Source organism: Gordionus sp. m RMFG-2023, chromosome 1 (genome assembly GCF_954871325.1).
Source record: "Gordionus sp. m RMFG-2023 chromosome 1, tfGorSpeb1-WG-v2, whole genome shotgun sequence".
NCBI classification, from domain to species: Eukaryota; Metazoa; Nematomorpha; class Gordioida; order Chordodea; family Parachordodidae; genus Gordionus; species Gordionus sp. m RMFG-2023.
Genome location: NC_088775.1, coordinates 14,918,230 through 14,942,289, shown reverse-complemented (window position 1 = coordinate 14,942,289; position 24,060 = coordinate 14,918,230). Strand labels below are relative to the sequence as shown.

Below are 24,060 nucleotides of genomic sequence, written 5' to 3'. Positions count from 1 at the left end.
TACCGGAAATATATTCCAGCATGTTTAGAATACATTCTGAATTGTTACAATTTTGTCACTAACCTTTGAGTCATTTATAATTTGTGTTTTATTAATATATATAATTCATATTTCAAATTTAATTATAATATAAGGAGGTGGGGGTGTAAAGCGTGCACTTTTGAAACCGAGGTTTGTGGTTTGATACTGGTAGATTGCAAAAAAATTAACATTACACTATATAGTCTCTCCTTAAATTTTAATACATTAAGATGATACGAAAACGATCATGTTTTGATTAGAGATTATTTATATTAGATATAAAAAAAAATCTATGGAAATATTAATATAAATGATATGAAGTTCAAGTAACGAAATTATCTGAAATAATACACATCCGGTAAAATCAAATTTTTAAATTTAATAATGATTATAAGTTCAAAAATAACGCATTGCAAAAAACAGGTTAAATTTTAGTATAATTAAGACTTAAGCCAAACATGTTGGCTCATAGCTACTAATGCTTCATCTTTCAGGCCCTTTATTATATTATATTTAAATGTGATCTAAAATAAAATAAATTTTATAGCTGCATTTGCATTAATATAGATATATATTCTGGCAAAAAATTTAGGTATTAGTTTAATATTCAAAGCCTAATGCTCACAAGAACCCCTTGCTTAATATCTATGGGGCTAACCTAGTTAATATTTTGCAATTTATAGGACTTTTAAGTCAAGTTACAACATCATTTTTCCAAACTATGAACACTATTATTTTTATTTTAATAACATAATCTAAGCTATTTCCACTGTTATTTAATATGTATTATCATATTTTTTTAAAATAAAATTTAAATGATAAATTGGGTTTACATTTATTATATTGCAAGATTTATATTTTAAAAAAACGTCTTAGTATATATTAGATACAAACATTATCTATTTAATATGATAATTTTATGTTAATTCATAAACCACGATTGTTCAAAATTCGTAAGATTAAACCGATTCAAAAAAATATATTCTCCCTCTCCTCGCCTCTTAATAAAAAAAAGTACAATTTTTTTCATTATTTCTTATATATAAAAGATATATTTTAAAGAGAAATTTGATATTAACTTCCATTTTATATTACATTTATTTATGGCTTAGCAATTTGCCACGCGTAAAAATTGGAAATCTGCAAGCCCTGACTATTGGCCGTAAAATTTAATTAAAAAATAAACTTGCGTGGGTCCTAAAAATAATCTCTGGTAGTACCTACTATTGATCGTTTGCGTTTACCCGTGTTTTTTAATTTAAAAAAAACGTAATGCATCACTTGAAATTGAGGTTGCCATTTTTATTAGTTCATCGATTCAAAATTTCAACCTAGGCTTTGTCCTAAATATAAAAAATATATTTCATAAACTTTCATAACTATAACGAAATTTTAATGAATTATATAATAACGATCATTATTTATTTTTATTTATTTTGCTTAAATTTTTAGCTCGCCTAGAAATCCCAACCAAAAATTGATTAAACGCGTAATAGGAATTGAAAACGAAATTATACAGTAATATTTAAAGTTTTTTTTCCTTTTCGATTTTGACTATTTTCCCGATTTTTTTTAAGACGAAAATGAAAAAGATATAATTAGCTGATAAGAGGTCACACCAAGAATGATTTTTAATGAAGAATTAATATATCTTGGTTTTTGGTGAAATTTGGAAACCATTCTGGATTTCCTGACCTTATCTATTTAAATTTACATTGTAGATTTAACATTTATGAGCAATTATGTTTAATACGAGTATACATATAAAATGTCATTAAACGCAAGAACTAGTTTTTGTGTTTGATATTGTTTTTATTTATTTAAATTACAAAGATTATATACAATTTTCTAATTGCCCAACCCGAACTAAAGACCGTTTTCAAAAATCGAACCGAAAGGTAGAATCGTTTCTAAAGATGAAATAACCGTGATTCGGTTTAAACTGCTGTGGCGAAACCTATAAAACTTGATCTTTGATCTTCATAATTTAAAAAAAAAGTAATCACTCGACTTTTAAAGGATTTATATTAAATTTAAAAAATTATATTTTTTCAATAAATTTTGCTGGTTTGAAGGAAACCCCCTTACCCCAATTATAATTAAATTAATTGGACTCTAAATGATACGCCCAAATAATATATTACAGCTTACTCTTGATTTTTAAACAATGTTTTTTGTTGAATTAAATTAAATAGATTTACCTACCTATGTAATGTATAATCGTAATTTCAATAAGATAATGAAAAAAATATGCTTAATAGTGCGATCTAATTGAGCGTTTTCAAGCGTTTTTATTAATTTGTATAAATTGTTATCAATTTACACGATACCATTTTAATTGTATTGTTTGCGTTTTGAATAACGAGACGCAAATGCTCAATTAAGTCTTACACAAATAAGAATATTGAAATATTCAATATTATGTTTTTTTTCTCTAGACTATACACAATACTATCTTTTCTTTAAATTTTTTTACTCTTAGAAAAAATAATAATTGGTTTTTAAGTTTTTTTTTAAATTATACATTTAAAAATAAAATGTAAGGCTATGTCCAAAGTAGCAAAAAAAAAATGTATTAAAAAAAACTATATCGAAAAACACGAAATAAGCCATATTTTTTAAAAAATACAAATATAGCCAAAATATATTTGTGAAATTTTCAAAACTTTATCACTACCATTAGGTTCGCCTTAAAAAAAATTTTTTGAGAACATAACAACCTAATATATACTTTGTTTAATATTTTAAAAAGAACACCACTTTACAAAAGCACGATAATAAAAATACCAATTGGTCATTGTTGGGTCGAAGGTGACAATAAATTTAATAGCTTTGACAGCAATACCTTCGGACCGGTAAATAATATTAGCTTCCGAAATTCTTATATATTTTTTAAGATATGTATTAATATTAATACCACTTTTTAATCAACACTGATACACTCCGATGCCAATTTAAGTTATTAGTTAATAAGTGATAACACCTTTTACCTATACCAAAAAAAAATTAAATTATTATTATGTCAGTGTTGTAAAAATAATATTGCCTTCTTTTGAAGATCAATTTTTTTTACAATTGCGATTTAAAAAAAACACCCATTGCCTTCTGGCGAAATAAATATTTGGACAAATTTTTTTAGAATTTTATTATGTTATAAATTTTTTAAAAACTGGGAAAAAATGGATTTTTGAAAAGCGAAGATAGAACCTTGTAGTCATACTACATTAAGAATGAGGAAAAATAAACTGTTTTAGGTTATATGTCCATAGGTAAAACTAAAAATATCTAAAAAATTAAATCTTTGTTATTTCAAAATTACAAAATGTTGTTTGTAGATGGATGTTGTAGCGCCCTAACAAAATGTTAAACCCCGAAAAATATCACCCTATAATATAATTGATATTATAATTTATAAAAACGCTCCTTTTTTTAATCAATAATGTATGATGCTATACTTTATATATGTTTCGAAAAATCGTTTATAATCAATAATTAATCATAATACTTATTGGGCATATTTTTTTTTAACAAAATTATCGTTGTTTGAAGGGGGGGAGGGGGGTAATTCTAACTTGTAATTTTAGTCAAATTTTTTCTAATGAGCAAAATTTTAGGCTTGCGTAATAGTTTTATGGATAAAATATTGAATTAGCCATTTTTAAAAAATCGGCTATTTTTTCAAAAGATAAATAAAACTGAAATGTGCGGTTTTAGTTCCAGATAGGGTGATTCTAACTTTGATTCCTAAATTTGACTTGGTTTCCGATTTCTTTCCAAACTGTTGTTTATAATAGACATCCGCAAATGGCGAAATTTTTACGTCCGACCCGGTCCCTGCTGGTTTTCAATTTTCTTTACTAAGGTTGCCTGTTCGGGTTTTTAGGTCTAACCAGAAATATACGTTGTTGAACACTAAAATAAACAACTATTTTCTAATATTGTGTAAATGGTTACATTAAAAAGACTACATTTTATTATGGAATATCATTAATATCAAATATCAGAATTCATCAATAATCCAGCCAATGATTTTTTTTGCCCGGCTCGCCCTATCGATATATTCCCCGGCCTCCAAATAAATTATTTTTCGAACGGGTCGGGAAATGCTCACCTCTAGTTTATAAGCAAGATTTTACCAAAAATTTAAACATCATTAAATAAACCCTCCAAATAAATCACATTAAAAAAAAATTTTAAAAATATATTTCTGGAAATTTTGAAACGAGTTCTTCATAAATTATAAGAGGCCGCTGTGGCTCTTAGATTTGTCTGGTTCTAGTTCCAAATTCTTGTTTTATTTTTTACAAAATATCTTCAATTCCAACCCATATGCGTTTTCTTTCAATCTTTAAAATTATTAAAATAAGGTTAATTAAGCGGTCAAAATATTATATTTTTTGTAGTGTTGTTAAAAAGATAGGTCGATTTTTAAAAACAGTCCAATTAAGATTTTAGCCAAATAACAAATAGACATCCCTTTCTGCCATCTATGAGAAGAAAGATCTCCAGGTATTACATAATATTATTTTGACTAATTAATCGGGCCGTTTTTAAAAATTAACCCACGGGCTTTTTAACAAACTATATTTTTGGAATTATTTATCCCATATTTAGGGAAATGCAATTTCCTTATTATAACTTTTCAAGATTCCTATAGGTCTTGTTACTAGTAAAGCTACCTACATAATTTGGCCACCTGCACGTTGGCAAAAACTTGTCCCTCAATCAATATCACCCGACAGGCAAGCCTCAAAATTGGCACTTTGGAGGAATTTATTTTAGTTACAATATCAACAGGTTATAAATTTAAGAGTATTCATTTACATATTTTATTTCTCCACAATTTAGGGAATAAATGTGATTAATTTTCTCCTTTTTTATAACAAAAACTTTATATGGTCTTTAATTTCTAATCTAATTTATTTCGAAGTGTTTAATTAAATCGCCATTATATATACACAAAAAAAAATGACCAAATATAAAATATCTATGCATTGTTTATTGCCATCATACTATTGACAATTATGTTAGTCATTTTATTACCGAATATTATTTTCTTTCTGGTAAAAATAATTTGTAATGGACCAAAAAGAACCTTGAAAAAAAAGTGATAGTTATACTTATATTATTTAAAAAAAATAGCTATTCATTTTCTTTTTTAAATCTTCAATTAATATATTTTTATTTTATATGAGGAACATTATTTTTTTAATAATTAAAAGATTAAGTTGTATCTTATTTTGTATTTTTAAAAAACCAGGGCCGTAGCCACGGGGGGGGCACGGGGGGGGGGGGCCAATTTATAATATATTCTGTGATTATGATCAAATTTAGAGGATTTGTAAACCAGCGCCTGAAAATTTTTGAAAAGATTTTTGGCCCGTTCTTTCCATTTAAAATGAAATTTTGGAATTGTGAAAATTAGAATTTGCACTGTATGCTTTTGGAGCAAAGCCTTAGCCCACATGAAACCTTGGCCCCAAATTTAGTATAATTTCTGATTTATTATTTAAGATTAATCTTTTTAATTTGCATATTTATGTTGCAAGAAATTAAGAGAAAAACAAATCAGCTTGTGCTTAAAAATAAATTAATTTAAAGTAACCAAAAAGAAAGAGGGTTTTTTTAAAAAAAATTATATTCTTTATTTTTGATGGGTTTAGGATGGATTAAAAACGCCTATAAAACGAATTTTCTTTCTCCATTCATTCGTTTCATGTCATATCCTATTTCAGCCTTGAAATCTAAATTTGTTAACATCGACTAAGCCATTTATTGGAATCTATTTTTTTTTTAAAAAATCTCTTCAATTAATTTAGCTAAATTTTTTAGATTTTGAAGGCCATTTTTATGAGATAAGACCAAACTGTAAAAAAATCATTTTTTTCTATTTTAAAATAGAATTTATTTTTTTATTCACAGTTAGAAAAAAAATCTTGAAATTTATGACAAATACAAATTTATGTTTTAATTAATTAAGCATATCTTTCTCAATTACTAAATATACCAGAGAGATTTTATATGTAACAGATGACCAGAGAATCTGCAGCCCCGGCCCTAAGCCCGGGCTGGTCCTGAAAATTTTTTTAAAAAAAATATCTGGGTCGGGCCGTAATTTTAAAACCAAATATTTGTAATCGCCATTATTAGCTCTAAAAATCAAAAATAAATAAAATATATTTTAAAAAAATCCGGGCCTGGCTGAAAAATTTTTTTAAAAGAAATCCGAGCCGGACCATACAAATGGTATCTCTGCAGGTCTCTGATCGGCACATTATTTATTATAGGAAAAAAAAAGTATAATTTTTATTATATTATAGTTACAATCATGTGTGTTTACAAGATAAGATAATTTCTCGATAACCACATTTATAAGTTTAACGAAAATAATAGAAATTCGTTTTTTTTATACAAACTAACTGAATATTTATTATTTATTTTGATTGATATTGCACATTGCGTTATGAATATAAATTAAATGGTCGAAAAATTATTTTAAAGTATATTTTCTAAATCTTCATCACTAAAAAAGAATAGCTGATTGATTGATTGCCAATAATTGCGTCTTAGATAAAATATAAAGTCCTTCGTTGTCGTTTTGTGGTCGGAAAACAAATTAACGCTTTGTTATTTTGCAGGTTGGTTTAATAGAGCGGGCGCGTGAATTTTAAAAATTTAACTAAGCGGAATAAGATGGACAGACTTGAAAAATAATAAATTTTTTATTTCATAACATTGCCTATTTTATAAGTTTACGTAAAATAAACTAACTAAATAGCCAATCCAACCAATCAAATTAATTTTTGATTTATTATTATGTCCATTTTTTTTATCTTTCTAATTCATAATAAAAAGCAGTTTAATAATTTTTTGAAAATTAGTCTTAATATATAAATAATAATTAAGTACTATTATGAAATATAAAAGGATTTATTAGGAGAAAAGTTAGAGCAAAAATGCGTTCCATTCAAAGTATAGCCTATTCGGGACGGGATGGACGCTTGCCCTTCACTACAGACTTGAAATTCAACCTTTAGCTATTATATCCAAAATTAAAAAATATTTGAAGGATTCTTATGATTCTTTATTGTTGTTGATTGCATATTGGAAACATTAAATTTTTTTTAAAAACATAATATAAATTAGGATATTTAACGATGCTCTGCGAAAAAAATAAATATTTTTTTTGCAAAGTAATAATTTATTTTTTTTATGATATTATATACCAAATAAAAAAATCTTAATTTCGCAAATAATAATTCTTTTAATTTAAAAAAAATAAAATTAGAAAATTATTTCAAAAAAATATATGTTCTTCTTTCCTTTTAATGTAGGTTTTCCAGGTTTCCCCGGGTAAGCTAGTTTCAACTTCTCCATTTTTTTCGTTATCCTAAGTATCGCTATGTGTGGGATCCATTTTCCTCATATGTCCTTTATCAATTTTATCCAGGTCATCTTGGGTCTTTCTCGTGCTCTTGATTGCTACATTAATAAACAATTTTATTTTTTTTTAACACTTGTATATATTTAATAATTATATTACTACTTAAAGCGTCTCCATTTTTTTCTATAAATCTTTTGATCTATCAAACAAAACTGTCGCAATGGCTGATAATTTAGAATCTATGTACGATCACATAGATTTTAACCCCCCTACAAATTCTTCACAATCGGGAAAGAGCGATATATCCATCGATGATCACTTAAAAACGAATAACATCGAGATCGAGCATGATTGGAACAAAATGTCCAAGAGCCAGATAAACGCCGGCTATAAAGACGGTTACCAATCCAGTTATGATAGAGCGCATCTAGATGCATTCGACATTTCATTTTTCATCTCCACCTCATACCATTTTGTGCTTAACAAATACCGCGCGCAGATCCTCTTCTTTTATCAACATCATGGTTTTATGATTTTAATTAGATATACATAGTATTTAAACTTTTCCAATTTATTTATAATCTAAGGCTACGACCTAAATATATTTTAAAAAAACCTCAAAATTTTTATTATGAAACATGCTCAAAATCTTTTTTGTAAATTTTGAAATTTAAAATTACCAAATTTTTTACTTCCTATTTAATCTAAATACTTCCCATTTTGATTAATATACCTGCACATTTATAAACTTTATGCGAAAATTTATTAAATTTTATTACTTTCTAAACTTTTAAAAATTAATAAACTTTCATAAATTAGAAAAAATGATTTTGACCACTTTTTAATTTTTTCTTTAAAAATAGCTTATTTTTCTTTTTTCGTTAAATTTACAGTTTATTATATTTTTAATTTTTTTAGGTCTTAGCCTAAAAAAAACTGTTAAAAAACAAATAATTAAATCATAAAAATCTTTTTCGGGCTGGGTCGGACAACTTGTACAAAATTCACGGAACAAAAATAATTACGACCTGAGCCGACTTCTATTTGAGAAACAAAAACTTTTATTTGTTACTCACCTTTCATTTTATTTCGTGTTCTAATCACTCACCCGATTTAAAGACAATTTTATTTTTATAAAAAAAATTGATAAAATTTTTCCGCTAGATATGTGTTTTATTTGGATTTTTTTTTGATCATTAAGTAGGAAAAATGTATAATTCCTTTAGTGTTTGTTAAACGACTCGATTTAGCCAATTTTTAATTAAGATTTTAGCCAAATTAGTATTAAGCAAGCCTTGAGATTTCGTTAATAGATGTCCAAACCTTTCTGCCATCTATGAGCTAAATCTCCAGGCTTGCATAATATTTTTTGGTTAAAATATTTGGCAAGCCGTTTTTAAAAATTGAGCTATTTAACATTCTTTTCCTTGTGGGAAAATTTTAGAGAACTCGAATTAATAATAACAGATCTGTAACACAATAGAACATTATTTCAGCTAAAATATATAAACCTTTTATTGTATTTTTTTTAATATGGGTTTATATCTAGTGATGATCGCTCCATTTGAGCCGATTTTTAAAAACGGCTTAATTTTATACAGGAAAATATTACGCAAACCTGAAGACTTTTATTATATATGGCGCAAAGGTTTTGATATCAATTGGCGTTTGGCTAAAATATTAAGTTAGCTATATTTAAAATCTGCTCAAAAGGAGCAATTTTGCATCACTACTTATACCCTAAAATAATCATAAGGCGCTATATTAGTTTTCTTTTAAAATTTTCATGAGTATTTTTTTTTTTTAAATGTTTAAATAAATTTATATATTTTATTTTTCGTATTTTTGTATTAATTTTTATAACTTATATTATAATAAATATTATGTTGTTCAAATTTTCGTATTTTTGTATTAATTTTTATTAACTTATATTATAATAAATATTATATGTTATTCAATTTTTTGTTATTTGTAAATATCAAAATATATAGACACATTCAACTCGAATTTACCAGTTAATATGAATAACTCGAATAATAATCGTTTAGATATTTTGAAAATGAAATTGGAGGAAGCGAAACATCTTTTAGAAAAAATGGACCAAATCGAAGAAAGTTACAAGAACGGGGCCGCATTTCAATACTTTAAAAATACTGATATATTAAACGACGCTAGTAAAAAGATTTTTTTTATCCAAAATTTTTTTTTACCTGTTTAAGAATCATGTTATTAAAATACCTATAATACCTCGGTTAATTAGTCAGTTGTTATAATGTTTAATTAATTTGGAACCTATTTGGGCAGAAATCAATCTACATGTTCATGATAAAGTAAATGAATCCAGTTATTTCTATAATATTTTAAAAAAAATTACAGGTTTTTTTAAAGTATTTCTAATTATTCCATTTGATTTATATAAGTGTCAGTGTTAATCATCGTACAAATTAAAAATATAATAAAATTGGTAAAATTTAATCTGACTAATTTTTTATAATATAAATAGATATTTTGGAGTTTAATAAAGATGACAAAATTCCAATCACATGTCTATCTTCAAACCATTTTATAAATGGCGACCAAAATCCGCAATATCTCTATCATGCTTTTATCGTATCGGTATTAAAGGATTGCGAAAATTTTATGAATTCTATCGATACGACCAATATGCTTTCATGACAAAATCTATATGTATAAAAGGCGCATTTAACACTTATTACATTAGTCAATTATATATTTCATTATTAATAATGATATAAAAATTATTAGATTGTTAAATTTATATAAATAAGATCATATATTGTAAATATAGCATATCTTTATCTATGGTGAATTCCATATCAAATCAACCAAGATTCAACCCGACGCCTTTCAATTTTTCTTATTGCACACTGGTAGTATATACTATAACTAAGAAAAAAATGAAATTTCACCTTCCAACACTGTTTACCCGCTAAGATGTGGCCGTTTAAAGCGCGGAAAAATGATACCTTACAAAAGGCACCTCATTTATTTTCAAATATCTCGAGTAGAAATATAATTTAAATTTTATTAAGTGGCTTAATAATAGTTCTTTAATATGACATAAAAATAAATATGATAGAAATTTGATTAATATCGAAAACCGGATGTACAAAACCGGAAATGGCCATTAAAAAAGGTATTTTTTCAAATATCACACTGCTTTATATTTGTACAAAATCCTAGACTGGGATAAACATGGGTTTAGGAATTATGACTCTTTATATGGATAAAATTGAACAATTTTAACCCAAAATATCATTATATTCAAATTTAATGAATAGTTACGAAATAATGTTAATTTAAAAATTATGTCTAAATGACAGGCTCTTATTTTTTTTATCTTTATCAAAATTTTTGAGAGGTGGCTAGAATAATGAGCTATGTTTAACACTTTAGTTAAATTTGGTCGAAGTTACTTGACAAAATAAATCTAAACATATTTATAACTTTATTTGCATTACATATAATACAATCAAAAATTTATAATTAAAATATATCATATATTATAATCATTTAAAGAATTTGAATAAATTTTGACTTTTGTTTTCGCCTAGGGAAATAAAAACATGGAACTTTGTATTCCAGAAATTCTCTTTGCTCTCAAAAATCTGCTTTCAGGATGACTTTATATGTTAATATATTCGTTATTGCTCACAAATATATAATTTACCCCATAGATATTATTTCTTGCATAGTTAAATAATTCCATTGTTGTCAATATGTGATATTCATATGGGCGTTGCAAGCTTGCTTGAGCTGCTATAATGGCCCATGCAGGGATTTTAATTTGTGCGGTTTCAAAAATGTCACTCTGGGTATCCCAAAATCATTTTCATGATTGTAGAAATTAATGATCTTTTTATTTTTATATTGGTTACTGCTTCTAAATTTTAGTCACTCTATCAAATTTTTCCTTCAAGAATACGATCAATTTTTTAAATAAATAAAATGAACATGCGTTGGGCTTTAAATAATCTAAAATAGCCACTAAATTTATATGTTTATTATGTTGTCCTCTCGGTAATAAATCATAAAAGTGTGGATAGTGGCCTGATTATTAATCCGATTAAATCCTTGTGCATGGTCCCACACTGCAAATGCATAGTTTTCTGAAAAGTCTGCAAACTAAGAATTCGCCAACATTTAAATTGAATTTTAAAAAGTTTCGAATTAAGTGAAGCTATAAACAAGAAATCGAATTGTTTAATTATTCAATTAAATAATCTACAATTCGTCGGTGGATTTCGTCAGTGTTTCGAGGGTAGTTCGATCAACAACTATCCATTGTTTGAATGTTATATAATCTATAGAATTCTCGTCAAAGAATATATTAAGCTATTCTTTTAATTTTAAAGATATGGGGGGAAATTTATTGTCGAATGTGGTAGATTATTTTATGCTAAATAAAGCTCATTATCTTAGCCACCTCTCAAAAATTTTGATAAAGATATAAAAAAAATATGGGCAATTTTTAAATTAACATTATTTCATAACTATCCATTAAATTTAAATATGATGATATTTTGGGTTAAAATTGTTCGATTTTAGCCATATAAAGAGTCATATCTCCTAAACCCATCTTTATCTCAGTCTAGGATTTTGTACAAATATAAAGCAGTGTGATATCTATCTACAGAAGAAAAAAATTGAAAAAAAATACCTTTTTTTTCTAAGGCCATTTTTGGTTTTGTACATCCGGTTTTCGATATTAATCAAATTTCTATCATATTTATTTTTATGTCATATTAAAGAACTATTATTAAGCTACTTAATAAAATTTAAATTATTTTTCTAACATAATTATATCTCAGGATATTTGAAAATAAATGAGGTACATTTTTGACAAAATGTACCATTTCCGCGCTTTAAATGGCCATATCTTAGCGGGTAAACAGTTTTGGAAGGTAAAATTTCATTATTTTCTTAGTCATAGTATATACTACCAGTATAAAAAATTTAAGAAAAATTGAAGGTGGTCGGGTTGAGAATTGACTTTTTTTTGTCGATTTGATATGGAATTAACCATATATATAATAGTGTATATTAACAAGAATTTAAAAGGGTTTTATATTTTATTTTTTAAATCATTATTAGTTTTGGATATTTAACGATATCGCACCATTTAAACATAATAAATTATTGTAGGGTTTTTAATCATATTTTAGATTTTATAATTTATTCGACCCTTTTTTTTGTAATAAAATTAGAAACAAAACGATGAAAATTATTCGAATATTTACATAAGTCTGCGGTTTACAAACACGATATTTTTTTGTCAAAACTACTTCATGAAATCATGATGATAATAAAGAGTAATAAAGTACATTAAATTATTATTGTTGTTAATTATAGGGTAGGAATTTAAAATTTTCACCTAAAGTATAAATGTTAACAGATTATTATAATAAAAAAATAAAAATAACTTATATGGCGCGTAACCAGGCCCCCCATCACAAATTTGCCTCTTCCCGTACATATCCTTATAAATTTTTTTATAAAAATTCCCCTCCTACACTTCCCCCCACCCTCCTCCTTCTAAAAATTAATATAGCACCATAAAAAGTAATTTGAAAGAAAAATTAATAACTTTTTAAAATAACGACTATAATTCTAATTTTTAGAAAATAAGTAAAGCTCCAAAATTATTTTTATTAAAATATAATATAGTCAAAGGCTTAGTGGACCTAGAGACCTCCAATAAAATTTATGGCAGAAAAACTCGCCTAATAGTCCCTCTACCCATAGAAAAATCCTGAATACGCATATGACCTATATAGTATATAGTAATGTAGTATAAAGAAAATGATATTTTAAGTATTATTAATTTCGATATAATAATAATGAAAATAATCTAACATAATATAGCAATATATTAAATTGCATAGTCAGTGCCATAACGAAATTTTATTGCTTTCACCCTCGCAAAAACAAAAAATATTCCTGACTAGGCCTCTATATTTGCAAAAATTTGTCTTGGGATATCTGTGTCATGGGGTATCAATAATGATATAAGTAAAAATTGATTGCTACATATAGCAGTCACTTTTACCATTGGGGGGAGGGGAGGTACGACGTAAGATCGCCAACTAAAATGTGGTATGTTTAATTTCCTCTTTTTGATTTCGTTTTTTTGTTAATTATAATTATTTTTGTTAATTTTGATTTGGTAGGATGTAGGAAAAGTTAAGGAGGTATAAGTTGTATCATCGTTGGCTTGAAAGACTGGGATAGGCTTCTGCATACATGAAAAGTGAAAGGGGATTATTCTCATATTAATTTGATTTAAATTAAATAACAATAGACATCATCTTGCATAACTATTAAGTTATATTTTATCTAGATATATTGAACTCGACCATTAATTTTATTGAACTCCACATGATAAAATATGAAAGGAATTATTTAAAATTTTGATTAAGGAATCTTTATCTCCTAAACAAACATATATACACTATTAGATTAACCATAGATCGGGTAAAAATAATTACGGCTTGGTCGGAGATATCGTATTTCTAAGGACATTTTAGGTCAGGCCAAATGGCACCTACTTTTATTTGACCCCGACGTGTCTATTTGAGAGAAATTCCTAAAGGAGACATGCAGATTTGACCCGCCCTTGCTTCAAAAATACTTGTTTCTCTCTACCCTGGGTTACGAAGTATCAGGGATATTTGTGTTTTTTTAAAACTTTTCGAAAAGAACTTGTATCCGAGATCCAGTTTTTTTAAATATCGGATCTTAATCAACTTTGCATTAAAAAGAGATAAAAACTTTAAAACAATTAATTTAAAATAATATTATTTTAAAATTTAACTGAAAAATGAAACCTGAGTTTAGATATTATAAGATAGGCTAATTAATTTAAACACGACTAATTTTTAATAAAGTTCAAATCAATGTAATTATAGTTTTTACCTTTTTTCTTGGTTTATTCCTTTTTTATGCTCTTCCTTCTTATAAATTTTGGTAATCAAAAAAAAAGAATAATAATAATAAATTTGGAAGAAAAATAATAATGATTAATTTGTTTTTCCCTCTTTTTTTATCTATTAAAAATAAATATAAATTGATTAATAATATAATTAATTTTTTAAAAAATTACATAAACAATTTATATAATTACTTTTTTTTATTTCTTTTACAAATAATAATAATTTTATAAAAGAATAACAACACGAGATAATCAAAAGAAATATTCATCACCAAAAATAAATGAATGAATTTACTATTTAACACAAAAAAACGAATACATGAACTTGATCAAAATCTACATCCAACCATCATTACCCTAAAAATTATCAACCAAGTTATCTTAAAAAATAATTATAGAATTGGATAGTGAAAACCATGATGCTACATTAGAAGAATTATTACAAATATAATTAATATTAATTGGAAAATTCATGAAATCCCCCGACATGAATACATCAATATCTATAATAAAATTACTATAGAATTGTAAGAACTCAACAAATTTATAAGTGGCTGCAAACTTGTCATCTAATTTCGTCCATCATCTAAAAGTAATCAATTTTGCTATTAGAAGTTTGTTAAAATAAATTTTTATAAGCTGATTGATATTAAAATGGATATTATATATTAAAAACCAACTAGAATTGTCACGTTATATAAACTAATTTGTCTACACACCCTATGATATGTCATTGATCACACCATCTTTTATAACAAATTTGTCAATTTTCTACCACAAATATTTTCCGTAAATTTATATTATAGCATATTTTATTTAAAAATAAAGCTTGATAAACTTTTATTTTGACTATACAAAGTTATAAAATGTGTTTGACTGAATCATAGATACTTTAAAAATAATACAATATTATTGAAAATTTACCTAAGTATCTAGCATCTTGTATCTTAAATAAAAAATTCAAAAATTATCTGTATCCGGATACATATTTCTCATAATTTGCCTCTACACTCCCATACTCCAAATTCTACTCCCTAACCACCATACTCAAAGATTTTTGGAGGTTATTGGCATACCTCACCCCCTTTCCTCCTGTTTATGTTCACAGCCATTATATATTATAACATCAATATATAATTTCAGTTGTTTCTAACTAGATGTAAATTCGAATTATATTTAATCAAAAAAAACTTATAGGATTTTTTGAAAAATATAAACAACCAATAAAAAATAGGGAAAATATTTATTCAATATAAATTATTTGGACCATTTTACGGTTAACTTAACCAAAATTCAATTTATGTTTTTAGCAAACATAAAGTTGAATTCTAATGTCTGATGAAGATGATAAAGAAACTCATTTTAATAATACAGTCCGCGAAAATATCGTAACTTTAAAAATAATACCTTCCAGTTATGAATATACATATAGGTGTGCTTGATATTTTTTATTATTTTTTATTTAATTTCTTCATTAATATTGACCTTGTTTTGGCAAAATCAAGATCAGGGGTTATCATATTCAGGTAAAAATTATAAAATCATAATTTTATGATATTTTTATTTAGATTTAGAAGATATATTTATATCAAAAATCACGTAATTTATTTATAATGATATATATATTGTTTCTCAGTTTTGCTATTACTGCATTTTCCTTAGCGATTTGTTTTGCATCATCACTTATGCTTCCTATATCAATTATTAGCAATGAAATACTTATTATTTATCCAGACAATGAAGATCTTAATTGGTTGAATACTTCATTAATTCACAGTTTAATAAAAATAATTAATTTGACTTATTTAAATACTATAGGTCTATGGAATTATATATTCCTCCTATCTAATTGTTGTTTATTTGTATTATTGCCATTTGCCTACTTTTTTGCAGAATCTATAGGATTTACTGGAATACGCAAGGTTATTTTTTCTCTATATAATATATATATGTATGCACATATATAGGGCATTTTAAATAGGCTTTATGAAACTAGTATTGTGTCCTTGTTATATTATATTATGATTGTTGGCATTTCATGGCTCATATTTTCTACAATTCAGAATGAAGACACCAGTCATTCTAATAAATTATGGATATGTATATAATTATATTAACTAAATTAAATTTATTTAATAAAAAAATTTTATATAAATTATACTCATTCATATTATAAATCTTTATTAATGAAATGCATAAATTTAATATATTTTAGATAACCATTTATAATTCTACTTTTAGATATATGGACATATTATGTGCCATTTTCCTATCATTGTATATCTTTGTTTGGGGTTTTGACTCTATTAGGTTAAATTTATTCATATATGTTTAATATCAAAAATAAGATTTTCCAGTAAAAAGTGAGGAAGATGGATAAATAAGCAACATATACATATAATTTGATTCTTCTTTTATTTTATAATTATCTATATATAATATTTATATTATATAACAAAAGTTTGCACTCCAATCGGTTTCACAAGAATATTTGATGTCATTGGTGATTTAGTCATTAAACCAAAGGTAACCCTTTTATAATGATTAATAAAATTTTCTGGCATTGTAAGGAGGGCTTGATCCCTCTTTAGAACCAAAATTAATAAAATAAAGATCAAGAATAATAAATTTTATGTAATTTGGGGTGTTGTTTTGTATAGAAATATTCTTTACAGTTATAAAATGTTTTATTATCAGTCAGTTTGGGTAAGAAGTTAAGGTATTGGTATTATTGCATTTCTGATTATGGAAGCCCCTCTAAGCAAATTATAATTTATTCCTCCAAAAATTTTTAACAATTATTGTTGTCAATGAATTTATGGATATATTTCTTTTTTGACACAAATTTTAGAAGCTGGTAAAAATATATATTAAATTTTAAACATAACTTTTTTTTCTTATTATTATTTAGTCATTCCATGATTTAGAAGAGGAGAGAAATTTAATTCAAATGGAAGAAATACACCTAAAGCAAAGAATGATTTTAGCTAAAAGTTTCAATTGATTATTTTTAAAAATTTGCTTATTAAAATAAAAGGTAAAGATTTAATATAAAAAACAAGGCATTTTTTCTGTTAAAGAAATAAATACTAAATAAAGGCAACCTGGAAAAACATATTTTACTCAACTTGGCATTAGAGGTCTGCAAAGTGATTTTTTGTGACCTGATCCCAAATTATAAAAAAAATTTTGTCCAATCCTGACCCAAGCCTGAATTCAATTTTTTTTTTAATTTTAGTGTGAATATTATAATATCCAAATAACAATTAAATATTATGTGTATTACCTTAAATAAAAGTTTATTTGATTGCCATAATGTAAACAATGTTTATATTAGTTGCATTTTATTTAAATTGGAAACATATACCTTTTATTTAGTTTAAATATTAAAAAAGTTGAAATACAATCAAATTTAAAAATTATTGCAACTATATAAAAATAATGTGCATGATATATTGAACATATTATAAAGATATATCATTATCAATAGTATCACATAGTTAATAATTGTGTTATATAAATAATGAGCAGTTGTCATGCTTAAACAAGTTCTATCTTCAAAGGTCCTGCCAACCACTGATAGGGCTCATACAGGAAAAATTTTAGTGCATGTGTCAAGCATTGGGTCTTGCCTACCTCTATTACCTATTCTAGTAGATATCATATCTATAAATAAATAATATTGGTTGATATCACATCAGTATTGCCAAAAAAAGAGGTAATAGTGCATCTCTGATTTTTTATAATAATTTTGAAATTTCAATTTTATGTAAAATTAGAGAATTGATTCAACCAGAGATATGCAAAGCCAGAACCCAGCCAATATAAGAGCTCAAGCAATTTTTGCGCCAGTCTAGACCATATATAAAAAATTAAGCAGGACCTAACAAACTATTTTTTATAATCTAATAGTCCAGCCTGGGCATTAAAATTTTCATATATTATTTTGAATTTAAAACTAATATTTTGATTTCATTATTGAAAATAAATTATTATGCCTTTTGTATTTTAAGAGCTGTCTACCCAAAATACTAAATCTATAAAAGCAAATTCACAAAAAATATTAAACAAGTTATTTATGATATGATGAAAACAAATATCAAACACTGTTGATTTTTAAAAAGGTTAATGTAGAAATAGATAGCCATAATATAAGAGCCCTTAATTGATATTAGACAAAAAAAGATATAGATATTAAAAAAGTCATGGTCAGAAATTTGTATAAAAAAGTTTAACGGGTTGCAGACTTTTCCTAAATTTTCAAAGTACCAAGCCTGACTTTTCATAAGATTTTGAGGGGTGGGCAGGCTAATTTTTTTAAAATTTAGTGGACTTGGCAACTTATGCTAAAATTCTTGCCTAACCAGGGTTTGCGAATTTCTAACCATAACAACTTTTTTGAAAAATATTTTATTATAAAAAATGAAATTGGATTCAATTGTATATTAAAAAAAATTTTATTTTAAAAACTAATTTTATTTTTTTTGCATAAAAACGGGCCAAAACTTGAGTGTGTTCCAGTGTCCCAGATTTGCACGTCATACATAGAATTGATATTATTCATGGTTATTTGATTTCTGGCCTGGCTTAGTCAGCACAAATAATAACTGACATCTTTTTTAATTGAATTTTTCTAAACTACTGTTTATTTCCAAACTTATAGAATTAATAAGAATTATTTAAATGGGTAGGGATAATTGTTGATAGAGGGATCCTGCATCTATTAAATATACATGGAATTATTACAAAAAAAATTGATTATTTTGTTGAAAACTTATGAAAGACTCTTAAAGGAAAATATGCACATGTTCAATCATTGTACTATATTAATATTTTTGTTCAGAGTTCCGATATTAGAACTGCCTTATATTTTTTATTAAAATCTTGGCAGTTTTCCGGGTTTAGCCGGGTAAAGTTTTCTATCTGAGCCCTCTAAATAATTATGATCTTGGCCATCGCGGTATATAATATACATTATTCTCATTTCACCCATTATCACTTTCATCCACATCGTCTTGGGATTTCATCGTGACCTTGATCCTATTACATTCTTCACCCAATCATTTTTCGATCAACACCAAATCTCTCTTTCATCTCATCACTCCCTACTTGTTGACTGATCTTTTTTAAGACGTGATTTATAATATAAATAAAATAGATATCTGGGAAATCTATATTTAAAAAAATTAAGTGTGAGTTTAATATATATTAAATAAAAAAATTTACATTCGACAATGTCCAAAACCATTTAAAAAATACAGAGTTTTTAAAACCTTCACAAATTTTAAAATTTTAATGAAATCTTGTTATAATTTATAAAATTTTCTCGAATTATGTTTTGGACAACTTTTATTTTTATATTTAAAATAGTTTATATATTTATTTTCATTGTGAATATAATTTTTTGATGTTTTGGACTAAATCCTATGTTTCTTATCTTTTTATTTTTTACATCATAAAATTGTTAATGTTCCTTTTTATTACCAATTCATTCTCCTTTCTAGATTACATTATCCCTGAAATTTCATTGAATTTTTTTTTCCTAAATTTTTACAATAAAAAAAGATATGTTTTTATAAAAAGTCTCATATTTCTGAAAAATAAATGGGAAATCATGTATTCACGAATTCTATAATATTTTTTATATATAAGAACTCTGATTATCAATCTTTCTATATATTTATTTTAATTTCTAAAGATGAGAAAGACCATTTTAAAAGTGACAATGAATCGCAAATATACGTTCAAATTCGCTCGACTGTCATCATATGTAATGGCCATCATTCCAACTTTAACAAGAAAATTATTAACAACCCCCAACATTTCCCCCTTTATAAAAACGAATATCCTACGAATAAGCTCACGGAAGGAAGTTACGATGAGATTCGTACTAAAATACAGGATTTGGATAGTTCTATACGAGCCTCTTTTTGGAAGCGGAATGTCAACTATCCTTTCTTCGTTTTATTTCTGTTCATTTTGACGGTTTCATTTTTGTTTTAAATTTTCTTTGGTTGCTATTTGTTTAAATGAAGCTTTACAGGTATAACTTTTTAGTTAAAAATAATTATTTTTAACATTTAAACGGCAAAGATGATGAGGAAACGAAGGGAGGTACAAATTAAACCTAGAATTGAGACAAAACAGTTATGTATAATTGCAATTTTTTCCTGCCAAAAAAAATATACTATAACTCTTATTAAAAAAAAATATTTTACATAAACTACTTTACAGGCCTTGTCAGTTGTCATAGTGGGTGTACACTGTTTAGAATTGCTGGTGGATGAAAAAGCATTGCCTTCGTTTTCAAAAGTTAAATTTTATACATTATATATCTTATTTCTAGCTAAAGTTATATTTTGAAACAGATACATCATCTCAGCACACTACAATTCGTGCATACGATTCGACTATTTTTAAAATATCTCATTTCAGAGATGCATTCAATGCAACTTATCATTTATAATTAATTTATAAAAAAAAAGAAATTAAATTTAAAAAATGAAAGAAATGGGGAAAAATTTTTTTTTTTTAATTTAAGATCCTTAATTATCCTTGGCTCTCCACCACTGGTATTAAGTTAAAATCAAAACTTATCAATGCCATGGTATTCGTTACCGACACTGATGCATCTCTGATTTATTCGAATTAAATTTAAATCATTATCATGAAAATTATTATAATTTAAATTATAATCATGAAACTATAGTTATTCTGAAAAAAAATTATTTATATATTTTTTTGTTTTTTATAAAATAAAATTCCTTGGCCTCGTTTATAGAGAGCTTAGGTTGTGGCTGGTAATGAATTCCATATTAAAATATTTTCCAGAATCACAAGAAATTATAATAGATAGGTTGGAAGGTTCTATAGACATGTGAGTGTCAGTTAAAATTTTATGAAATAGAGTTGATTGATATTGACATTTACTTTTTATATAAGTTTAATTTTAAATTATTTACAATGGTAAAATTCTATAAAAACAAGCATATCAATATAGGAAATACATCTTTATCGTTTATTGGACCACTCGGTGGCTTCTTGGACGTCATTATAATTTTGTAAATATTTTATTTTACGATTTATACACAATATAATCAATATAATCAATGAGAGCTCTATTTTTCTTATGAATACTCATAAATAATATATAGATACTTTATTTGAATATTTATTTTTCAAACTGCATTTTATAAGTAACAAAGGAAGGAATATAATTAAATTTGAGATTTAGCAGATATTTTTTCCCAGCATGATCTAAAAAATTTTATTACTAGTTGGTACTAAAAATTCGATAGAGATATATTTAAGCAATATAATAAATATAAATGTTAGATAGTATTCAATTTTTTATTTATATCGATATAGGTTTGGCATAAATCCTAATTTTTTTTTGATTCTGGACAGGTATATCCGGATCATCCATCCGATCAAATTCTGTATGCGGCATCTCTTCTTTAATTTTACGGGATTTGGGCTAATTTACAAGGAACTTAATACAATAATTTTTTTTTAAATGATCAGAGTGAAATTAGATCACTCGGAATCTCATTTAAAATTATTTTTAGAGAAAATTTCCACATACCAAACAAAATATTTTTTTGTTTTAGAGGGTTTCATTGCTTATTAAGTTTGAATCCGAAATCAGAAGTTGGAACCTGGTTAAATCTAGGAGAACTAGAACCACATTTTATGGTCGATATTGATTCTACCTATAGAGCCAACATATCCAAAAAAAATAAGCCTGGGATGGAAAATCCTATAAAGTTGGAAATTAGGGATTTCTAGAATAATAGCAAAAAATAATTAATCATTCATAATTTAATTTATGAAATTGGTAAAAATAAACCTTAATTTATTTTTTATCGGGTTTTAAAATTGGTAAAAGTAAATTGTTATTTTTTTATCAAAGTCTTCATTAAATCTTTAAAATAGTTACCTGAAAATAGCCAGTTTTATTGGTTTCGTTGGTCTTCCCTGTTTCGCACGTATTAAACCTAAATTAAAAGGAACATCGCTCACCAAAATAATCCTCAATTGCGGCATTTTCCTCATACTAACCTCAGCGTTTCCCGTGTTCTCTCGAACTATAGGTTTAATATCTAAAATATTATTATTTCTGTAATAGAAGATTGTGAAATATGATTATGAATTATTTTTTTTAAAAAGAGAAAGATAATTAATATATAATTCCTATATTATTAAGTGATATAAAGTATACTTTACTGAAAAGGTAACGTTTTTTTTGTTAAATTTTAATAAATCTAACGTTAACAAGTTACTTTTTTAAACAACGTTACTTCTTACTTTCAAAAAAATATTTTAGATTTTAATAATTTCTATATTTTTAAAACTATCTCGATATAATTATATATATTATACACTATCACTCACTAGTTTTTAGTAATTTATTTTACATTTATAAATATAATTTATTTTAAATATTTTCTCCTGTATACTATTATAAAGTATAAATAATAATTTAAAAAGAATAATAGATTTTGAGAAATATTTTAAAATAAAAAATATTCCTTCCTTTTAATTGCTAACAAGGAGTGTAAAATTACGAATAAAATAATGCAACACTGAATTGATTGCTATCACCATATTAGTTCATATCCGGGATCACAAATTCTTGCATATACTTTATTATGGATTTTTGTGCTACCTTAGAGTTTGTCATACAAAATCGATACTTTAAAAAAAATATGTCATCACAAAATGGTTACTTTTCTTTAAAAAAGCGGACATTTTAGTTGGAACGTTCTCATAATCTTGTCACAAAAAAATATGACGCATAACTTAAATTGACTCCCTTTTTCTATCTTTTAATGAAAATTTTAAATAAAGTATTTTTTTACCAAAAACATCACTAGGTATTACGAAATTCGATCTCATAGGCAATTTGGGAAAACTCCAATGGTTAGGCAACTTTTACCTGGTCCTATTTTACAATTTAGTCTTCGTACTCGCCACCGCCTGGTGTCTAACCAATAAATTCACTCGCGCCATGAAATTAGAACTTTACAATAGATTTTTATCATTCGTTCCTTACCCGCTTCCCACTTTTTCCTCTTGTAATGTTCATTCCCTCATTCTCTTCGCATCAGCCAAAATTATTAAATTTCGAATAATTACGCATTTGAATTAAAAATGCTGATATATATTTTTTAAATAATATTTTATCTTTGACATTCGATGAATCAAAATTTTCTTTAAATACAATTTTAATTATGTAAAATTTACATTTTTATCGAGTCATCTCCGATTTTTTTTGCATTAGCTCATTTCTAATAAATATGCTACTAATAAAATTGCAATAATATATAATTTTGTATTATAAACTATCCAAATGATTTATATTTTTTTGAAAATAAGATGGAAATTTGCACGCTATTGTTTAAAGAAAAAAAATCAAAACATATTTTTATGCAATTATAATTACACGAAATTTCCTTATTTATTTATTTATATTATAATTAACACTGTCATTGACATTCAAATTTATTTTTGAGTTATTTATTGCAGTCACAATTAATTATTTAGATGGATATAGTTCTCTGATTTTTTTTTTAAATATGCAAATTGGGAAAACTCATTGATTCAAATCATTAAAAACATTATTTAATATTGCTTCCTGATTTATGTATTATTATTTACCATATATCTCGACCCCTTATTAAATTCAGTTAATTAAAAATCA

At 25.5% G+C, this 24,060-nt stretch overlaps 2 protein-coding genes and 1 long non-coding RNA gene across 6 annotated transcripts in view; 2 read left to right on the top strand and 1 right to left on the bottom strand.

Moving 5' to 3' along the window:
- Positions 1 to 2,832, top strand: part of LOC135930883 (uncharacterized) — a 17,650-nt gene extending 14,818 nt beyond the window's left edge. The window contains exons 3-4 of one of the 2 annotated variants that reach the window (XR_010572895.1): positions 1,474 to 1,539; positions 2,774 to 2,832. This is a non-coding gene — a long non-coding RNA (uncharacterized LOC135930883). Of the gene's footprint in view, positions 1 to 1,473; positions 1,540 to 2,773 lie in introns of those variants that run through there. The other variant, XR_010572894.1, reaches the window with a different exon arrangement.
- The window catches only part of LOC135930881 (uncharacterized), a 20,015-nt gene extending 6,383 nt beyond the window's left edge, over positions 1 to 13,632 (bottom strand). The window contains exon 1 of the mRNA XM_065467679.1: positions 13,476 to 13,632. The gene's annotated coding sequence lies outside the window, so the exon portion shown is untranslated. The remainder of the gene's footprint in view (positions 1 to 13,475) is intronic.
- LOC135930882 (protein LMBR1L-like) lies at positions 7,598 to 24,060 on the top strand. 3 transcript variants are annotated; one of them, XM_065467680.1, is made up of 19 exons: positions 7,598 to 7,929; positions 9,397 to 9,579; positions 9,909 to 10,093; positions 12,634 to 12,738; positions 13,094 to 13,209; positions 15,668 to 15,745; positions 15,790 to 15,883; positions 15,926 to 15,956; positions 15,994 to 16,133; positions 16,176 to 16,279; positions 16,325 to 16,457; positions 16,599 to 16,667; positions 16,819 to 16,883; positions 17,269 to 17,350; positions 20,056 to 20,342; positions 20,592 to 20,669; positions 21,345 to 21,418; positions 22,293 to 22,450; positions 23,234 to 24,060. In XM_065467680.1, the coding sequence occupies exons 6-19, from the start codon at positions 15,689 to 15,691 to the stop codon at positions 23,506 to 23,508; spliced, it is 1,647 nt and encodes a 548-aa protein (XP_065323752.1). In that variant the 5' UTR covers positions 7,598 to 7,929; positions 9,397 to 9,579; positions 9,909 to 10,093; positions 12,634 to 12,738; positions 13,094 to 13,209; positions 15,668 to 15,688; the 3' UTR covers positions 23,509 to 24,060. The 3 variants fall into 3 exon arrangements, with proteins under 3 accessions (XP_065323752.1, XP_065323753.1, XP_065323754.1); XM_065467681.1 differs by lacking the exons at positions 7,598 to 7,929; positions 9,397 to 9,579; positions 9,909 to 10,093; positions 12,634 to 12,738; positions 13,094 to 13,209 and having other exon boundaries at positions 16,325 to 16,433; XM_065467682.1 differs by lacking the exons at positions 7,598 to 7,929; positions 9,397 to 9,579; positions 9,909 to 10,093; ... (2 more) ...; positions 22,293 to 22,450; positions 23,234 to 24,060 and adding an exon at positions 21,765 to 22,201.